The sequence below is a fragment of the Apis cerana genome, linkage group LG6 (genome assembly GCF_029169275.1).
Source record: "Apis cerana isolate GH-2021 linkage group LG6, AcerK_1.0, whole genome shotgun sequence".
Lineage (NCBI taxonomy): Eukaryota > Metazoa > Arthropoda > Insecta > Hymenoptera > Apidae > Apis > Apis cerana.
The window spans coordinates 12,996,878-13,017,068 of NC_083857.1; the positions used below are offsets into that span (position 1 = coordinate 12,996,878).

General features: G+C 23.8%; 1 protein-coding gene across 3 annotated transcripts; it reads left to right on the forward strand.

The window, feature by feature from the left end:
* Positions 1-1,868: 1,868 nt before the first annotated feature.
* LOC107994166 (O-acyltransferase like protein-like) lies at positions 1,869-20,037 on the forward strand. 3 transcript variants are annotated; one of them, XM_017050946.3, is made up of 13 exons: positions 1,869-2,037; positions 2,207-2,328; positions 11,392-11,451; positions 11,513-11,603; positions 13,203-13,414; positions 14,177-14,268; positions 14,769-14,962; positions 15,102-15,437; positions 15,818-16,017; positions 17,056-17,188; positions 17,413-17,602; positions 18,900-19,042; positions 19,316-20,037. In XM_017050946.3, the coding sequence occupies exons 2-13, from the start codon at positions 2,315-2,317 to the stop codon at positions 19,817-19,819; spliced, it is 2,169 nt and encodes a 722-aa protein (XP_016906435.1). In that variant the 5' UTR covers positions 1,869-2,037; positions 2,207-2,314; the 3' UTR covers positions 19,820-20,037. The 3 variants fall into 3 exon arrangements, with proteins under 3 accessions (XP_016906435.1, XP_016906434.1, XP_028520740.1); XM_028664939.2 differs by lacking the exon at positions 1,869-2,037 and having other exon boundaries at positions 2,181-2,328; XM_017050945.3 differs by having other exon boundaries at positions 1,870-2,328; positions 11,392-11,603.
* The last annotated feature ends 154 nt before the right edge of the window (positions 20,038-20,191 follow it).

Consider the following 20,191-nt stretch of genomic DNA (forward strand, 5'->3'; position numbering starts at 1 on the left):
TTTTGCTTTGACTATAACTGCATTGCCCTCTCATTTTTCAATTAAAACATCAGCGCATTGACTTTTTTATTTCCTAGCAACAATATTCTTTATATATATGATATCGGTCAATAAACTTATCGTATATTTTTCCTGATAGTTTCCTCTAATTGTATGCGACAATTACGTGTTAAATACGTGCCCGTTTCACAGGTTTATATAACATCAATTTTCTTTCCTTTTATTCTTCTTAGTTGTTTTCGATTGCCAACTTTTCTGCTATTAATGCATTGAAATTTGTATTCAATTTCTCGAATGATATTTTTTTACACTAATTAAATAATTTTTTGCTAGTATAGTTTTTTAATTTCAAGTTTAATTTACTACATAAATGATTAAAATTACATTAAATATAATTTTTAAATTTTTTTTTTTTTTTTAAAATTCTAGGAAGTTTTGAAATATTTTTAAAAAATTAGAATGATGTGATTATTTATTTTATTTTATTAATTCTAGGGAATTAAATTTCTTAAAATCTTAACATTTTTAAAATTTCAAATACAGTTTTTTCTGAAAATATTTTTTTCAATTATATAATAAAATATTAAAATCTACATATTTCATATATTTAATTCCTATATTTGTTTAAATCTTGTTCTATTTATATGAAAGTTATATTTTAAAAAAACAAATTTATTATTTGATAAGCTGTTAAATAATAAAATTATTACTGATTACAAGAATTCGAAATGATTCGAGGAATGTATAGGTTAATCAATTGATTGTCAGAAAGTGGCAGTAAATTTATCCAAGTTAAAATTAAATTCCACGCGTTTATGTATGTAAAATATATATTAAACGGAATTGTTTTTTATTGCTTCGCATTCACTTTAAGAAAAAGTAATAATATATTCAGTAATAAAGAAATGGTATTTATTAGAATATATATTAAAGAATAGTATATATAAGGATATGATTTTGCTCTTATTTTTGATTATAACTATTTTGTGGTTCCATTCATTCTTCTTAACTGAAGTACAATCAATTTTATTGAACGGTACATTATTATTTTTTAAATTTCAATAATTAAATATTATATTTACAATTTTGATAATTAAATTTATAATATATATAAATTCACAAAAATATAATCAGAAATTAATCTTAATAAAATCTTATAGTTCTAAGAAATAATTGTTTCTATTATTTTTTTTAGATATATTATAAAACAGAAAATAAAAAAATTAATTAAAACAATACATATTTATTATTTTTTATTTACGTCAAAATATTAATTGCTAAATGCTTTACTATGTATTGCTTTGCAAACAATTCCAAATCTCTGAATAATAATTAATTGAATCAGAGTAAAATAGAGACAAAAACAAATATATTTTAAATATTTGATTGTTCCTCACTCTTCTTTATTATAATATAAACACTTCTAACCGTTTCTAATTTTTCGCAATAACAACTATTATAAAATAATAAGTACACATGTAAAATACATTTCATAATTATTAATAATTTGTAAAAATGGATTAGAAATATTCACATTATTGTTAAATAATTGAATACTATTGTTGAACCGAATAAACAAACAATTGAAACATATAATAAATAAAAGTTGGTTCATGCAGGAAAAAAATCTTGTCCATCCCTGGATTTACAATCGAAGATATCTTTCTTCTTCATTCGATCCTTTCAATTGATTCTTATGGGTATATATCATCAATTTAACGCGTTCCTATTATTTTTTTTTGCTCTTCTTTTTCCCATTCTTATCTATTCCATTGTGTGCTCCTTGAAAAAGAAATACTGTATTACTCGCACGCGTAATCCTTTGGTCGCATCGATAAGAAGTATACCCATCGTCAAGTCGAATGCTCTTATCCCCCTCATCATGCCTGCGGTTCGAGCAATATATAAATGCACCAGCGATTGACAGAACGTACAGTTCACGTTTTGACGTCTCTTACGCTCCTTTTACGCGTGCATACTTAGGGCCACTAGTGTACACGTGACTACATACACCACGTGCTTTAGTCGTAAAGACACGTATGTCAAATCACAGTAAATAATCTGACACTATGGAATCTTGTGATATTCTATTTTATAAATTTTCAATTTTTAATCGTAAATCTGATTGTTTCATTTCATTTGGTTTTCTGTTTCTTTTATTAATATCGGTTGGATTCGCTGAATTAACTGTTGATAAACCTGAAAGAATATTACTGGATTTTCTGTCAAAACCCTTTGCACCCCTCGATGGAGCGTCAGAAGAGTGCCTCAAAGACAGCTCTGTTTACTTGAAAGAACTTAATCGTTATACACCATGGGCACTGCAGAGTGAGTACAATTTATTAAATAGTTTTTTATTCATTACAAATTTTATTTGATAGTTACTTCTATTTTATTTTTTATCAACGTTAATAATCAAAAATGTTATAAAAGTGAAATAAAAATGTAAATATGAAATATTAAGTTTAATAATTCTTAAAATTTTTTTTATGAACCAAAAATATTTTCTTTTTTTTTTGGAATTTTTAAAGTTTTTCTTTTTTCAAATTTTTATTTCTCTGTATTTCTTTCGTTTTTTTTCTTTTTATTTTTATCTTCTTATCAAGTTAATCTTTTTATCAAAATTAAAGTTAACAAAAAGTATTATATCCATTGCACATTACAATTATGATTTCAATTCAATTGCAAAATTATAAATTTTATCCATGAAAAATATAATAAGCATGAAACAAATGTGTAATTTAAGAGTTAAATGTAATGCGGCGGTTGTAGATAACTAAACAGAGAAAGTAGAAAAGTGACTTAAAGAAATGGGTTTTAGATTTTTCGGCTATCACAGATCTTAATCTTTCAAACGAACGACCAATCACCGCTGTAATAGAGATCTCTGGTTTATTTGCTATAAAAAGAAACTAATATCAATTTCTCAATCAACACTTCAGATCACCAACAAGGTAACGATTACCTAAAAGAATATATAGTTAGTAGGAGAGATAAAATGAAGATTATAGTCAATAGAAGAAATATGATAAAGTCGTAAAATCAATCAAAAATTAAATATTCTGCAGCCTCTACTCCAACAGAGACTATGCAGAAGATATCTTAAATCAGTATTCTTTTTGTTTAAAGAAACCAAATTTAATTCGATAATTTTATTATTATCAGTATCATTATTAATATATAATATCGATCATTGATATAATAATAATCATACAGAGCTTTGTAACAATTGATTTAAATTAAAAGAGTTATTGAATTTTTACATTGAAATCATTGTATCCTTAGTTTAATCATTTTATTTAAATTAAATTTTTTTAATATAATATATATATAAATTCTGAAAAATTTATGATTATTTATTATTATTACTACTTTTTTATTTATATAGATTTATAAATTAGTTAAGAAATTTCTTTAATAAGATCGAAATTTTAATAATTAAAATTTAATAAGGATTTTCGAAAATGAAATTTTGTTTTTAATTTTTACTCAAATGGATGTGAATATTATGAAAGATTAATCAAAAAGAGGAATTAATAGTCATCATTATTGTGAAATAATATGAAGTTTTTAATGTAAGATTTCTAATTTGCTAAAAAGAAATAATAGGATTTTAGTAAACTGATAGTATATAATGGTAATATCTCAGTTTTCTAATTTTCATAGTTCTTATAAGTTTTCGATAAACGTAAAATAATAATATTGTAAATAAATATATATTTTTTATAATATATATTTTAATAAAATTTTAGTCCAGGAAATATATTTAAAATATCATTATTCTCGCTATAATTCTTTTTAGTGTATATATATTATTCAATAGAATTCACTTTTACTAGAATCATCATTTCTCTATCGAATGTTTTATTTCTTCATGTCTTAAGATCTATATTCTTATGTTAATAAATTCTTCTCTAAAAATATTCTGGTGAAACTTACATACTATTATTATTACGTATTTTATATAGCTTTTTTGCGAAAAAATTTTATATTTTAAATGAAATGATAGAAAAGAAGACTTTCTTGATTTCTTGATTTGATTGACTTTTTTGATCATGTCAGTAAATATTATAGATTTTTGCTTTAGATATAAATATTTCCAATACATCTCCAAAAATATTCAAATGTCAATCAAATCGAAAATCGCAATGTCCTTTTGCAAAAATTATTAAAATTATTTCAAAATAATTTTTTGTATATGCAAATATAATTAACATTATATATAATATTATCTATTAGGTAATATTTGAGTATCATTTCTTTTTTAATTTATTTCAAAATATTTATATCTATTTAGATAAATATTCAGTTTGATTTTTAGTTTCTATTTTTTCAATTTCGGAAAAGCTTCCTTCATAATAAATTTAAAACTTTAAATTATGAATTATTTCACTATGTTCACGATGTTTTCTAACTCAATTCGAATAAATTCAAATTTAAAACTTTTTTTATTTGATCACCGCATATTGGTCCAATTGGTAATAAAATAAATTGTTAACAAAAAATAACAAATTGTCGCATTTTAATCAATTAATTTAATTAACAATAAAAATGCAATATATATATATACACATACATGTATAGACATGCATGGGCATTTTGTAAAATATATATATAAATAGAATATAAATTACATGGAGATAATGAATTAGATTCTTTCTTCATTTTTACAAGCAAATGATTCTAACGTTATGATCAAGCCAAGACGAAGATAATGGTTAACGCGCTATTTTTTAATTTTATATAATATATATAAACCAACGTATATACATATATACATATGTATAACGTATATACATATTTAATTAAAAATAAAATACTTTTTTCTTATTTTAAGAGATTGCGATCAGTTTCATTAAACACAGTCAATCTATTTTATCACTTACGAATTCTTGATTTCGTTTACTTTTGTTTTTATTTTTGTTAAGTTAATCTAAATAAACACTTATTTGTTTATTTAACTATTTATAGAAATTTATATATTTCAATCACTTCTGATATATTTTTCTCTAAGAATTTTTTATTTACTTAATTATCATATCAAATATGCCATGATGAATATCAAATCGAAATTGATTTTTTGTTTACCTCTCTTGCATATATATTTTTTTTTATTTAAAGTAACGAGTTGTAATTTCCCGCTAGTAGCGCATCGATAAGATAACCTCAATATATTATCTCTGTCACAAATTAATATTATAAATTTGCGTTGTATTTTGAATCTAAGATAGAAATTATTGAATGCATTCAGGTGTGAAAATTAAACTAAATTTGAATTAAATTTAAAATGTAATTTATAAACTTACCTAAATTGTTATAAAAAATCTATTAATAATATTAAAATTAATAGTACTTACATAAATGCATATTCGGAAGGCAACATTTTTAATTTTTCATCTATAAGATCTTCTCTTGACTCATCTATAAGAATGTTATAAGCAAAAACTGAGCTTTTGAAGAAGTCAGTTTTTCAAGAAATAAATGAAAGAATATATGAAAAAATAAACGAAAGGATAAGAGTTCGAATTTGTTGCAGAAAGGATTCTTATCAAATTTATATTTTAAGTCCTTATCTTATAATTTTGTAATACGATTTAAATAAAAATCAAAAAGTAAAAACTACGAATCATACTCATAGCATGCACTAGATCAAATATAAATCAGATTCGTAATTCATTTATAGCATAATCCAGCATAATTAAATGTTTATTTAATATATAAGAAATATTGATATTTTTTGTTATAAATAATTGTAAATTAAATAAGAAAAAGGATTAAGATATAAACAGACTTAATAAACATTGTCTATACAGATATATAATAGAACAAAGGAAATATTCATTTCATCTTTTTTCTAAAGACCAAAAATTTACACATTCATTATTTTTGGAAAATATAAATAATAAGGGAAATAATATTTTTAAATTTTACTATATAGAGATAGATATTATGTAGAAATTGTTTGCATTATTATAGAGCATCACAAGTATTGAAAACCAACCTGGTAATTTCTGGTAATTCTCATATTATATTGTTTTAATTTTTAGAAAATTTATGTATTTAAAATATTTAAAAACAATGTTTATAAATCTGTACTTACATGCCTCTAGCTACAACGGTTTTTTTTTTATATTATTACCTAAATTGGTAATGCTACAGAAACTGCCATGAGTGGTAACTGGTAGCGTTGCTTCTATGTGCAGTTGTGCACTTGTCAACGAAGGTAGATAGAATTTCCGTTATTTCTGAATGTGATACGAATAGTATAACATAAAATATGATAAAAAAAATTTTTTCAAAAAATTTAAAATATGCAACATACGAAGTTTAATAAAGTAAACATCATCTCAATAAAGAAATCATCTTAATATAAACACAAGTTAAACGTGATTTTGAAAAATTTATTAAATAATTATAGTTAAGTTAGATAATATATAAAATAAAATCTCATTTTTTTGATTGAAAATATAGAATCCATAAAATGGAAATGAAAAATAATAAATAAATTTTTTAAATCTAGAGGAATAGTTCGAATTATTATAAACACTCTATATATAATTTCCAGGCAGATCATAAAATTAAATAATATATTGAATTAAATATATTCCAGTTCTTAGGAAATCTATGTTCCATGTATATCATATGTTTATAATATGATATCAAAATAAAATAAAAAAAATTAGGAAAAAAAAACTCAAAAAGCTCTTAAATAACAGAATGAGACAATTGATTTAAAATTTAGATTAATATAATATAAATAATATAAAAAAATAAATTAAATGCATGTGTAATATCTAAATAATGGACGAGATAAAATTTATTTTCTCTGCAATCTGAATATTTTTAGAATGTTCATATACATAGTTTTCGGGCAAGCCATTTGATAGATTGTTCAATTGGTTTAGCACAGGCCAGTGAACTGCAGAAGGACCTTCGAAATAGAAAGGATAGAAATCATCGCAGAAAATATCACTGAACTTGATTCCTTCTGCTATAATTAATATTTAATTATTTATTCATTCTTTATAATGAATGACTTTAAAACAAAAATTGGATCAAAATGATCTCTTTACTCTCTTCTTTTCTTTTTTCTTCTTTGAATTAATTCGTAAAATGATCTTATGGAGAAATCAAGATGGAACAGGTTATTTACCTCGGGTGAAAATTTTTAAATTGAATTTTTATAAGAATTGTTTTTAAATAAAAAGATAGATCTGTGATATGTATCATTTTCTTTTAAAATTAAAAAATAAACAATTCTTATTAACATTTAAGCAAATTCTTAAAATTGAATAACCATAGTATTAAATAAAATATGTCCTGTTCTGACTCATAAAAAATTATCAAACTTGGTATAATTTCCATTAATGAAAGTTTCTACAATAATTTTCATTATAACTAATTAATATTGTTTGACTTTAAATTGAATAGACTTTGAATAGATACGAGAGAAATACATTAAATTGCTATGTTATTGAATTAAATTGCTACATTATTGAATTTCATAATTTAATGAAAAAATTTTGGTTAATTTTTGATTTGATAACATTTAATCATTTATTCCAGTCAGAGCTATTGCAAGATTATTAGGGTCAATGTTAATATGTATCATATTTTCCATTTACTATCACTATCAAGCATTTCTTTCTGAAAGCTAAAAGAATACTTATTAATGTGAATTAAAACCGTCGGTAACCGATATGATCTTACAATATATGAAAGAAAAATCCGATCCTGCAATAATAATAACAATATCATCAATAATAATTATTATTAGTTATTATTAGTTAGCATACATATATTTCTTCCTATAATGTTTCGACACATTCCTGTTTTTTCGATAAGAACTGTAAGCGGTGTTTAGGGTTAAGTTGCAACATCATACAGTATCTTCCTGCATTTTTCTATTTAGCGACCTTCTATTTATCTTTACTATGTTTCGACAAGTTATTTTAATCGCTTTACGGAACAGATATATCTTGATATAAAAATGTCTCTTTTCCACTTTAAGACGTCAAATACGCATATGTTAACCTTTGATTAAATTTGCAGAAATGGTAAATAGTTACTAGTGACGTCATCTGACGAAATGTTAATGAACTACCAAGGATTTGTAGAAGGAAATATAAAGGAAAAAAAAAAGGTAATTGAATGAGGAAAAAGTTTCACCATCGGTGAATTGAACTGTGCGTCATGAGACAAGTATAAACTGGGTCACTAAAGAATAACGTCTGTGCCGATGACCGTCCTTGTATATCAGAACCGATCTTTTTGCTCGCTGACGATCGATCGATCTTTCCTCTTTCTGACTTTTCTTATACCAATTAGAAAACATTATTTTACAAAACATTAATGTTATTACAACCAAATAATCTTTGTTATGATATGTTATCTGCTGATCATGATGTTCATTAATAATATAAGTAATTATTTAAAAAGAGATCAATTCCTATTTTGATAACCTTTAGATACATATTATGTTATTAAGTCATTATGATTTATACAATAACCTTCCATTGATTTTAATTTATTTAGAGTCAAATCATTGTTTTGCCATATTTTATTGATTATTGTTATATAAATATATTTGGATAATTTGCTATATCAGTTGTATAATTCACTAAACTTGTTTCGAGTAATCTTATTGTTCTTATTTATTCGTGATACTATCATTATTTCGACATTAATTCTGATATTTATTGTTTGATATAAATATATAATTTATATCAAAAAAAATATGTATACTTTTATCAGTTGCTACGTTTTTGCATATATATATAATCTTTTTAAAAATAAAATCTTTTTAAAAAAAAAAAAAGAATTTTTCTTTAAATCTATATCGTTGTTAAATTTCTATATCATCTATTGGAAAAAAATTTTTTTCTTTTTTACAAAGAAAAAAAAAATATATACACACAGTAATTTCGATATGCGTAATATGTACGATATAGTGTGCAATGGAAAGTACAATCATAAAATTGCAAGAATTTATGTGTTAATCACACTTCGTATATATATTGCAAAGTAGAAAATTTTTCTCAAGATTTTTCTCGAAAAAAAATATTTCTTGGCGCGATACTTAGAATGCAACTAGCTGTCATCGATGTACATAGATACCGGTAAAGAAGCAAACGAACTCATGACCTTAGAACGCTTCATTCATTGCAAGTGCGCATTTAAGCAGATTGATTCTCAAGATGTTGTTAACCTTTGTCGTTTCTAAGAAAAATATAATTATTTTTTTTTCTTTATCGGAATTTCAAATGAAAATGTAGTACTGTTTACTAGTCATATAATTTATAATAATTAAATGAATTCTTGAAAATGTTTTCAATATATATATGTAAATGTGTCTTTTGCACCATGTCCTTTAGATTAGAAATATATTTCATATTTATACATTATACTTTTAATTTTTTTAATTTAAATTTTTCTATAAATTCTATATTTTTTTTATGATTTAATTTTTCCAAATATTATCTAATACTTATTATATTTTTTGGAATGTAGTTTTGATTCGAATCAAAGTTTTTTTTTTATATATTTCACTCATATATAATACGTATATATAATAATTCTGTTATATCATGAATTTCTTGTCCAAAGTTATTTTTCGTAAGAAGAAAAGAAAAAGTATTAACAAACAATTACAATAATTCCTCGTGGTTTGTGGCTGAAGGTTACCGATAGTATACGTTGAGTGAACGATCTCAAGGTTCTGCGAAAGGTAAAAGACACCCGATCAGACGTTTCTGCGAAGATGACGTATTTTCTGTTAAAATGGCGTGTAATTATCATTATGGAAAATTTTCATCGAAGAATAGTTTAGAATAGTCATCGTACATAATTAGTTTTATATCTTATTTGCAAGAAATTTAACGTAATGAAATTCTAACTAGGGAACAATAGAGAACAATATTATCATAAAAAAAGTGTCACTAATAAAAAAAATATATATAATATGAAGAAAATAGTGATATTTTTATTAAATCATAAGAAGACATATTCATATCGCATGTTATTGTACTTACATTGCATTCTTTCTTCAAATATGACACAATTCAAATCATACGATTATATTTTCAATATTTGTCAATTAAATATCTCTATATTGATTTATTGTAATGACAGATAGAAGCATATATTTTCTGAAGTGAGTTTTGCGATTTCTACTTTGCGCAATGCTTACGAGTTTCGATTACCAGTTTATGTAACACGGCGTGTTTACACGTTACAATCGCGCGTTGTGTATATCGATGCGCTTCGTTCAATCAACTTTAAATAGATGAAATTGTATAATCGTATAACTAGGCAGGGTTGTTTGCGAGTAGCCAGTGTGTTCTCGCTATCGAACATGAATGAAAAATCCGCTCCATTGCGCACATTACTTTTTCTTGTTTTTAATCCCTTATCAGACGACCAATTTCGCAATTCATGCGTTACCCGCGTTATTTCCGTATACTTCCTGTCTGATTGACTATTGCGTGCGCACTTTCGTATTAAAAGAGCATTGACATTTAACCGCGAAGATTAAGATATTCTACGACCTACTAGATCTTGAATATATAACTAAATTATTTATTTTAAGATGAAAAATTAAAAACATCGTATTATATTACAGAATTACTAAAGATTTACTACAAGTTTTATTAAATTAGTCGAAAAAAATTTTCAATTAATATTTCAAGTTAAAAGGATCATGGAATGCATCCATTATTAATTCCCACGATATTTAATTTTTTGAATTTCAAAATAATTTTACGATTAAACATTTCAATAATATTTTTTTTTTGAAAATTATTATCTCGAATTTAATATACACATACTTAATATTATATTTGCATTAATTCTTCTTTTCTATTATTTCAATTTATTCTATTTATATTCAATTTATTCTATTATATTTAGTTTTATAAATATTATTTCATATTTTTTTTATTTTTAAGTTCAACATATTTCTTTTTTTTCAATATGTATATGCATTTTTCTTTCCATTGAATCTGCATTTCTATCTATCTATTTCTTGCATTTCTATTTGATGCAACAGTTTTCCTGTTTTTTACTAATTGTTAATTTGTCTTTCTTGAATACCGTTTAAATTACATATTGCTTGTCATTTTAAAAAAGATGTAATTTTATTCAATATGTCCTTATTTTTAATTAAATTTCGAAATCAAGATATACGTCTCATGTAAATACACATCTCGTTTTCAATTTTCATGCATTCATTTAAATTTGTCATTTTCTCAATAATTTATTGTTAAATAAATGCGCATGCAAGCAAAATTTTTTTAAATTTTTTTGTAAAATGAACTTTGTACGAAGTTAAATTGGAGAAGAAAGAAAAAAAGAAAATATCAGACAGAAAAATGCATTTCTTCTCATTTCTAGTGTACGACGCCTCAGTGAAAATTCCACCAGGCGTAATTACGGGCAATTATCAGCAACTAGGTAATTATGATGAATGTTTACAAGTGAAAAATGAACACGGATTCACCGGGAAGGCTTGCAGCGCCACGGTAAATTTTGAAATCGCCAAGGACAATGGTAAACCACGCCAACTTGATATAGGTGATCTACTTCTGAATATAGCCATTGCCTCGGTAAGTAAATACAAATATTTTATTTAATAATTTTCATTCTCTTTTTATCCATTTCTTCGATCAATTGTCGAGAAAAAGATATTTCTGATCACTTGAATGTAATAATTTGATTAATTAAAAACTAATTTTATTTGTTGATTTTTATTAAAAATTATTTTATTGCTAAGTTAAAAAAATTGTCGAATTTCAATTAAAACAATCAAAATTTATTGCATACATGTAATCCTATAAATTTCCAACCAACTTCTGACCAAGATTTTGCAATTACGTCACATTTCTTAAATTACCAAGAATGTTGTGCAACTCACGGTAACACGAAACGTATCATATCAAGACTCTTCTTTTCGTGAAATTTACTTCTAAAAAAAGAAATATATCGATGTGGTTTATTTCGTATCTCATCTATTAACAATATATATTTGATTAATAATATCTTAGAAGAATGAAAAAAGAAGAATATTTTCCTAATTTTTTTAAAATGTTATTACAAATGTTTTATCACGATAATATGTTTGAACTAAGATTCATTTTACAGTTATCGTTTTATCCTTATTTGATATACCATCATGTATTACATCAAGATCGATCTTTAATCAGAAGTTTTTACGATGATTAGTTACAGAATATCACAAAAATAACATAATTTTAATTTTCGATACTTATTGAATGTATGTTTACAAAATGTTTCATTAAAAAATGATTATTTGAAAACGTTGAATAATTTATTTTATGAATAATCATTTTTCATTTTAAATTTGCATGATGAATAGTTGGGATTCAGGAGTTGGCATTTAGGTTTGATTGCAACATCAATCTTGATGCTTTCAATGCTCTCAACAATTATATATCTATATATATTTTTTTCTGTTAAATTGTAAAAATTTAGTAAATGCTAAATTCCGAGAATCTTTGACAGATTATTTCTTTCTTTATTTCATTTGTTTTATTGAATCGAAGTAAAAGAAAAAAACATTTTTTATGTTTGCGTTTCCTCATTGTATCTTAAATTTTTAAAAAAAAAACATATGTATGTCTCGAAAATTAAAGAAATTGAAAAATTAGGAAGAAAATTTGAGAAATTAGTGGAAAAAATTCTGTAGCAGGCACAATTAGAGTTTTAAGTACGACAAGATTGCTGGATAAAGATAGTATACTATCACTTCTACCATTAAAAGTAACTTGATTTCTTTCTGGCGAATTTTTATATAAGAATACAAATAAAAATACGTTATACTATCCCCACTGCTATTGTTACAGTAGGCAGAAGTACGTCACGTGATCAGGCTTTCGCCAAAACCAAGCATAGCACCATGTCACGTGACTAATGTAGCAGTAACAATAGGAATAATGTAGAAGTCATGTTCTTTTACAAAAATTCATCAGAGAAGAATTGGACTTTTAGTTGGATTTTTAGTGACAGAAGGAGTAGCGTACTCCATCTTCGTTCAAGAATTCTGTGCAACTAATCTAATTAATACATATCAACATTTTTCAGGATGCTTGCAAACTTTATCAATTTATCCCAAATTTATCTACCTCTATCCTTTATGAAAATTAATCAGTGAAATTAAGCAAAAAGCATTCTTCTTTTTGTTCCAGGGACACACGAGCTGGAAATCGGGCCGTTCGTCGAACTACGAATGGATGTGGTGTGTTCCGTCAAGTTGCAATCAAACAGATATCCAGGAGGCGCTCGAACTCAGCCTCGACCCTCTGAAGGTAGAGGACCGCGTGGATATGGTGGTAAATGTTTCGTGTCGGACCGCAGAGACAGATCAAGCTGTATTTGACATAAGTGATTGGATTTACATGTATGTAGATTTGTTCACATATCGTATTCTAATACAAGCGGTTTTTGGAGTAACGGGAAACCGGTGGCATCATTGTTTGCTCGGTGCTTCGAGGGCAAGGTTGAACGCGCATATCGCACGGCAAACTTGTCAATCGAAATTTTATTTAACTATATAATTTTTATATTATTATTTTTATTAATATTATTTTACTTTTTTTATTAATATTACTTTTGTTATCTCGATTAAAAATATTCTTCTCAAAATTAATGTTAAAATAAAATGAAATGGAATTAGAAAATAATATCAAATTTTTATATTTTATCTTGATCTCCTCAAACACATTTAAATAATGTGACATGTTTTAAAAATTATTAGATTAAAGAAAACAATTTTGAATAATTCGAATCGTTTTAAATATCCGTAAGAATATCATATTAAATTGGAAATTTAATTATTTTAAGTGCAAATTTTGAATTATGACACTTTTCTAATATATAATATGTATTCATAATGATTTTTCAAATATTTTTTTTTTTAAATAGATAGTATTAATAGCAAGAAAAAAGAATGTTTAACTATAAAGATAAATAATAATAATAAATAATAAATATTTCCTTAAAATAACATTTTGTAAAAATACACATACTAAACAATATTTGTAAATAACATATATATAAATTATTGAGTTAATATAATTTTTATTAAAATTAAATTAATTCTTAAAAATAATTTTTCTATCTATATATCCGCAACGTGGTTATGGATTGAATTAAATTTCAGATCGATCTTGGTGATATTCGTAATAGTCATAATTGCCAGCACGAGTTACGACATGGCTAAACAAGGCCATCTGAGTACGTTGAACCAAAAAGGTGAGATGTACATTTTATTATATAAGTAAAAATTAATTGATCGATAATTGATAAAATCCATCGATCAATCATTTTATCTTGTTTTCATTGCAATTACGGAGGAAAGAACTCAGGAAAAGATTGAATCGCGAGATTACATCGAATATGACCGATAAATATTCTTAGTCACGCGATAATAATCAGTGTTAAGGACACTTTGTTCGTCTTGCATAAAACATTCACATTAATCTTATACAGTTTTCGATGTACTAATTTCAATATGTGTTTAAAAATTTGTTATAATTTTTTAAAAATTTTAATATCTTTTAAGATATTTTTATAGAAACTTTTTTATAGATTCTTTAGTTTTTAATTTTTTTTACAGTTTTTTTTATATTAAAAAATCAAAATAAACTTTCACTTTATTTGTTATTATTTAATGAATTTTCAATTATTAATACTATTATTATGAATTCATAATTATTATAATTAACAACAAATGAATTATTATATCTATCCAGATAAGAAACATATCCTTTTGACTTCATTCTCTGTTTATACAAATGGAAAAAACTTATTAAAAACGAACAGGCATTATAATTCAATCAATTGCCTTGATGGACTACGTTATATCAGTATTTGTTGGATTATTTATGGTCATACTTATTATACAGAAGTGGTCGGGGTTAAAATGAATTTGAACGAGATTTTACAGGTAACGATATCAAAAATTTCAGTTGCTTTTTGTTCTTTTAGTACCTTTTAGTGCATAAATAAAATATACAGTAGTATACTTTATTAAATATAAAATATAATGTATAGATATTTTTAATTTTTTTTTAATACTTTTCAAGATGCATAAAAATTGGGCTAGTATACTAGTACTCAATGCAAACCTCATTACCGATACATTCTTTCTCATAAGCGGTATTCTAATAGCGTACACGACTTTAATAAAAAAGGAGAAAAATCCAAGAGAATATTTCAAAGTGATCGGTCTTTATCTTCATCGTTATTTAAGATTAACTCCGGCTTATGCTATGATGATTGGATTTTATGCCACTTTGTTTTACAAAGTTAGCTCAGGCCCCCATTGGGATCAATGGATAGGTGCCAATAGAGATTATTGTCGAGAAAACTGGTGGACAAACTTACTTTACTTGAACAATTATATCCATCTACCTAGAATCGTAAGTAGAATGTAATGATTCAATTATTTTGCGTGCATTGTGCATTATTTGATTATGAATCGATTTCTATCTGTTATCTATCATTATTTCCTATATTGCATGACTTCGAAAAAAAATAATACAGTTGTGCATTTATCATTTTTTATTTCTATATTTTGTTTAAAAAATATACATATAATTAATCAAAAAAAATTTAATAAACATTCTTATTAAAATTTAAATATTTTAAATTCATTTTCTACCGCTTCTTATTTTTAAGTTATATATAATAAAAAAAAAAGAAAAAAAGAGAAAAAAATTAGTATATTGCATACAACAAATCGAAAAATCTTTAATGCAGTCTATTCAATAATTGTTTATTTCTTTACTTTTGTTTTTAGTGCATGTCTCAATCTTGGTATTTGGCAACCGAAATGCAACTCGTCTGGCTGTCGCCGATTTTCTTATACCCTATGCTCAAGTTCACGCGAGAAATTTTCTTCTGGCTCGTTTTCCTGTTAGGTCTAATTACCTCCATTCTAATACCATTCCTAATAACATTCAATCTCAGGCTCAATGGAACTATGCTCTATTACAAGGAGTGAGTGCAGAAATTTACCTCTTTCACTTTCTTGGTATTTTCTACAGGATATGGACAGAAAGATGTGTTAATAGTAAATAATATTTATTAAAAAAATAATATTGAGTAAATATTTATATTTTTTGATCTACTCATTATATATAAAATCATATAAATTTAACTTATAAATAATAAATTTTTATATAAATAATAAAATATTCAATTTTTGAATAAAAATTATGCACAAATATAATTTCTTTTTCGTGAATAAATCGACAAATTAATCGTAGATTAATTGTAATAATTAAAAATAACAAAAATTATTTTTTAAAAATGTTTATAAATGATTAATTTCAATTACTATAATTAAAAAAATAACGAATTATAATCGTCGAAATATCAATCGATAAATGCATATATAATTAGCTAATTATTGCACTTATAATTCAATATTATATTATTTATTTATATTATACTTATTATTTATTATTATTTATTTATTATTATTTATATTATATTTATTATTTATTTTATTAATTTTAAGCACTATATATTTTTAATATTTAGCACAACTTTTTTTGAATATCCTGTATTTCTTTTTTCTTTTCATTTTATTATCATGTCTTGTGTTCATGGAATGTCTGATTTATTTGGCATATAACTACTCACTCTTCATTTTAAAATATTTTGCTTCGACTTTTCTTTATTCTTTTGTTAGAAATTAAATTTCAAATATTCAATTTATAATCAATATTTTGATATTATTAAAATTATTCAATACATTTAAGGACATATTATGCAGATTTTTAAGCTAAACATTTTTTTTTAAATAACTAAACAATTTAGACATTAACTTAAATAATTTAAATATAATTTCAATTTATATTCATAAAATTTAAAATATGTGTATATACATATATGCACATATGTATTTTAAACAATTTTCATCATTATTATTAGTTATTAGTTATAAATATTTTTAATTAAAGTTTTATAAAAACTAGTTATCTATATATTTTTATATTCTGTTCATTAACATTTGCGTTTTTTTGTTGTTAGTAATACTGATTTGGTCAACGTATATATGCAAATTTATACAAAAGTTTACAATAGATATGGATCTTATATTATTGGTATTGCTCTTGGTTATCTATTGTACAAAAACAAGTCAAAAAATGTAAAAATTCATACCGTAAGTATATTTTTATAATATATATAATATATTTCATATATTATAATAAATTTTTTTTAATACATAAAATTTTTCATAAAACTTTATTAAATATTCCATAAGAACACGAAAAGAAATTATTATAATATATGAAATATATTTATTGAATAAAGAAGCAAATATTTATTGATGTATTCTTCTTTTATAATTCGATGTTCGATTAATAAAATCAATATTTTTTCCAGATATATGTGATTCTTGGTTGGCTAATAGCTATAGCTTCTGGTTTTTTCATATTCATGTGCCCTTTATGGATGTATTTTGATAATTATTCTTACAATGAATTAGAAGCGAGTTTTTATGCAGGTTTTCATAGACAAATTTTTGCACTTTCCATTTCTTGGCTTATTTTTTGCTGTGCTCATGGTTATGGAGGTAAGATTTAATCTCCATTATTTTTATTTAATTGAATATATTATATATTTTGTTATATATCATTTTAGTAAATTTAGTAAATTTTCTAAAATTTAATTCCAATATAAATATTACAGACGAATTATAAAATAAATACGAAATTTAAATTTCATACATTTTTAAAATATCGATCTCGAAGAAAATAAATTTTTTTATTAGTAAATACAATTCAAATTAATTTAATTTTCTATTATTAATTTAGGAATTATATTTATATTATCAATATATTTCTATATATCGACACAGAATAAATTTATCATCATCAAATTATTTATATCTATAATAATTTTTATAATATTTATATTTATAATATAATTAAATTTATATATATATATATTGCTAATATAATAGCAAATATTAATATTTACAAATTCAGACAACAAAACATGGATAATTTAAGATTTTTTAAATTTTGAATCAATATATTATATAAAGATATTATATAAGATATTATAAGATAATATATTTATATTATATAAAGACAATAAACTTATTTAAATATTGAAGTCATTTTTTGAGCTTATAAATTTTGTAGAACAAAAAAAAAATAGTAAAAAAAATAATAGACAGTAAAAATTTGAAAATCAGCGCCATCTCTAGAGTGCTACAAAAAAACACAAATATAAATGATAGTAAATAGGATATGAATAGAGATAAAATAAGAATTGACTATCAGCGCCATTTCTCAAATATAAAAATATTTCAAAAGTAAAGAAAGATAGAATGTGAATTCAAGATCAGCGTCATCTCTTGAATACTTTGGGAAAGATGTTGTTTTATTATTCAAGAGATGGCGCTAATAATTAATTTTTATCTTATCTCTACTTTGTGCTATTATTTACTTTCTTTGTTTCATTTGCGACAATCTAAAAATGGCACTAATTCCCCCAATTTTTATCCTATTTCTGTCCTTATCCCATTATTTTTTTTTCTTTTCTCTATTTGGTCTGCAAAATTTTTGCAAAAAATAACTCTGATATTTGATTAATTTTATTTTCTTTCCCTAATTAATGTTATATGAATGAATAATGTACATACATTCTTTATGCCAATTATTTATATTAACGGAATGCTTAAAAAATATTTAATTTAATATTGTTAAGAAAATCTAAACTTATAGAATATCGAGATAATAGATACTTTATATTGCATCATAAAAATTATATTTATTAATGAAATTCATGTTTTATAAACTATATTTATTATTTAATAAAGTAATAAATATGAAAGTTCCAATGATACTCTTTTTTGTTTTTAGGTTTCGTGAATCATTTTCTTTCTTGGAAAGGTTGGGTTCCTTTCAGTAAATTAACTTATAGCGCTTATCTGTGCCATTTCGTGTTTTTATTAGTAGAAGCTGGATCAGTTCGTACTACTGGTATAATTTCGACTATGGCAATTGTAAGTGATCATAGATTTAAAAAATTTTAACTCTGATATTAATTTTTAATAAATACAATTCAAATTAATTCTCAGAATGTAAATTATAAATTTTGAATGTATGACATTAATATAAATATCTATTTTTAAATAATCTAATAATTTAATTTAAGTTTTAATTCAAATCTAATTTTTAATTAAAATTTAATTTTTAATTTAAACTAAATTTGAAATTAATCTTAAATTTGTAATTTTAATATAATTAACTAATTAATTATTTATCAAAACATTTAGCTTCGCAGCTTCTTCAGTAACCTCTGTCTTACAATGCTTCTTTCTGCGCTTTGGACATTGTGTTTCGAAATGCCATTTATGACGTTAGATCGTGCCTTTCTGTCTCATAAGAATCAATCGAATCTATCTTCTAAACAAAACCAAGAAAAAATATTTGGTTCTACCGATTCCAGTAAAGAAATCTATCGTTCTACGGAAGATTCTTCATCTACAATGATACAAGATTCTGAAAATTTTAATCAGAAATCTGAAATAGGCAGCATGTACGATCAGAATTTAAAGGATGACGATAAGGATGACAAGTGTCCGTATTTTATCCGTATTTTTGTGATCGGATCTGAAGATAAAAATTCGTGGTCACAAATGAGAAATGTCCATCAAAATAACGGCTATAATGAAGATTCAGATAAAACTCAATTGAATTCTGGAATGGAGACTAGAATAGATCATAGTTACGAATCATCCGTAAATCAAAATTTGATCAGGAAGAAAGAATTCAAATAATGAACCAGATGAATACTAATAGTAGTAACTAATCGATGATTCATTGATATTAAATCTGCTTGCTGGTCAAGCATCTATTTACATATAATCAAAAGAAAAATTAGGAAACAATAATAAAAAGAAGCGACGATAATATTTTATTCCAGAATTATTTGTTTGTTTATATAAAGATGTTTGTAAATAACGATCAATAGCATATTACATTATATCTGAAAATATTTGTTTGATATTAGTGTTAATGATGAATATTTTTTTATTTTATTACTGTTCAAAAATGCTGGTTATTTGTGGATGTGGCTGAGAATATGATATGATCAAGTAAACAGTGATTTTTTTATATGATGGTGAATTAAGAAGAATGTTTTTAAATCT

Excerpts from the sequence above, each read along its gene's own strand:
- LOC107994166 (XM_017050945.3), top strand. The coding sequence starts at position 2,070 with ATGGAATCTTGTGATATTCTATTTTATAAATTTTCAATTTTTAATCGT. Across the intron at positions 11,604-13,202 it reads TGAATATAGCCATTGCCTCG|GGACACACGAGCTGGAAATC; the intron begins GTAAGTAAATAC and ends TTTTTGTTCCAG. Across the intron at positions 14,269-14,768 it reads GAGTACGTTGAACCAAAAAG|ATAAGAAACATATCCTTTTG; the intron begins GTGAGATGTACA and ends ATATCTATCCAG.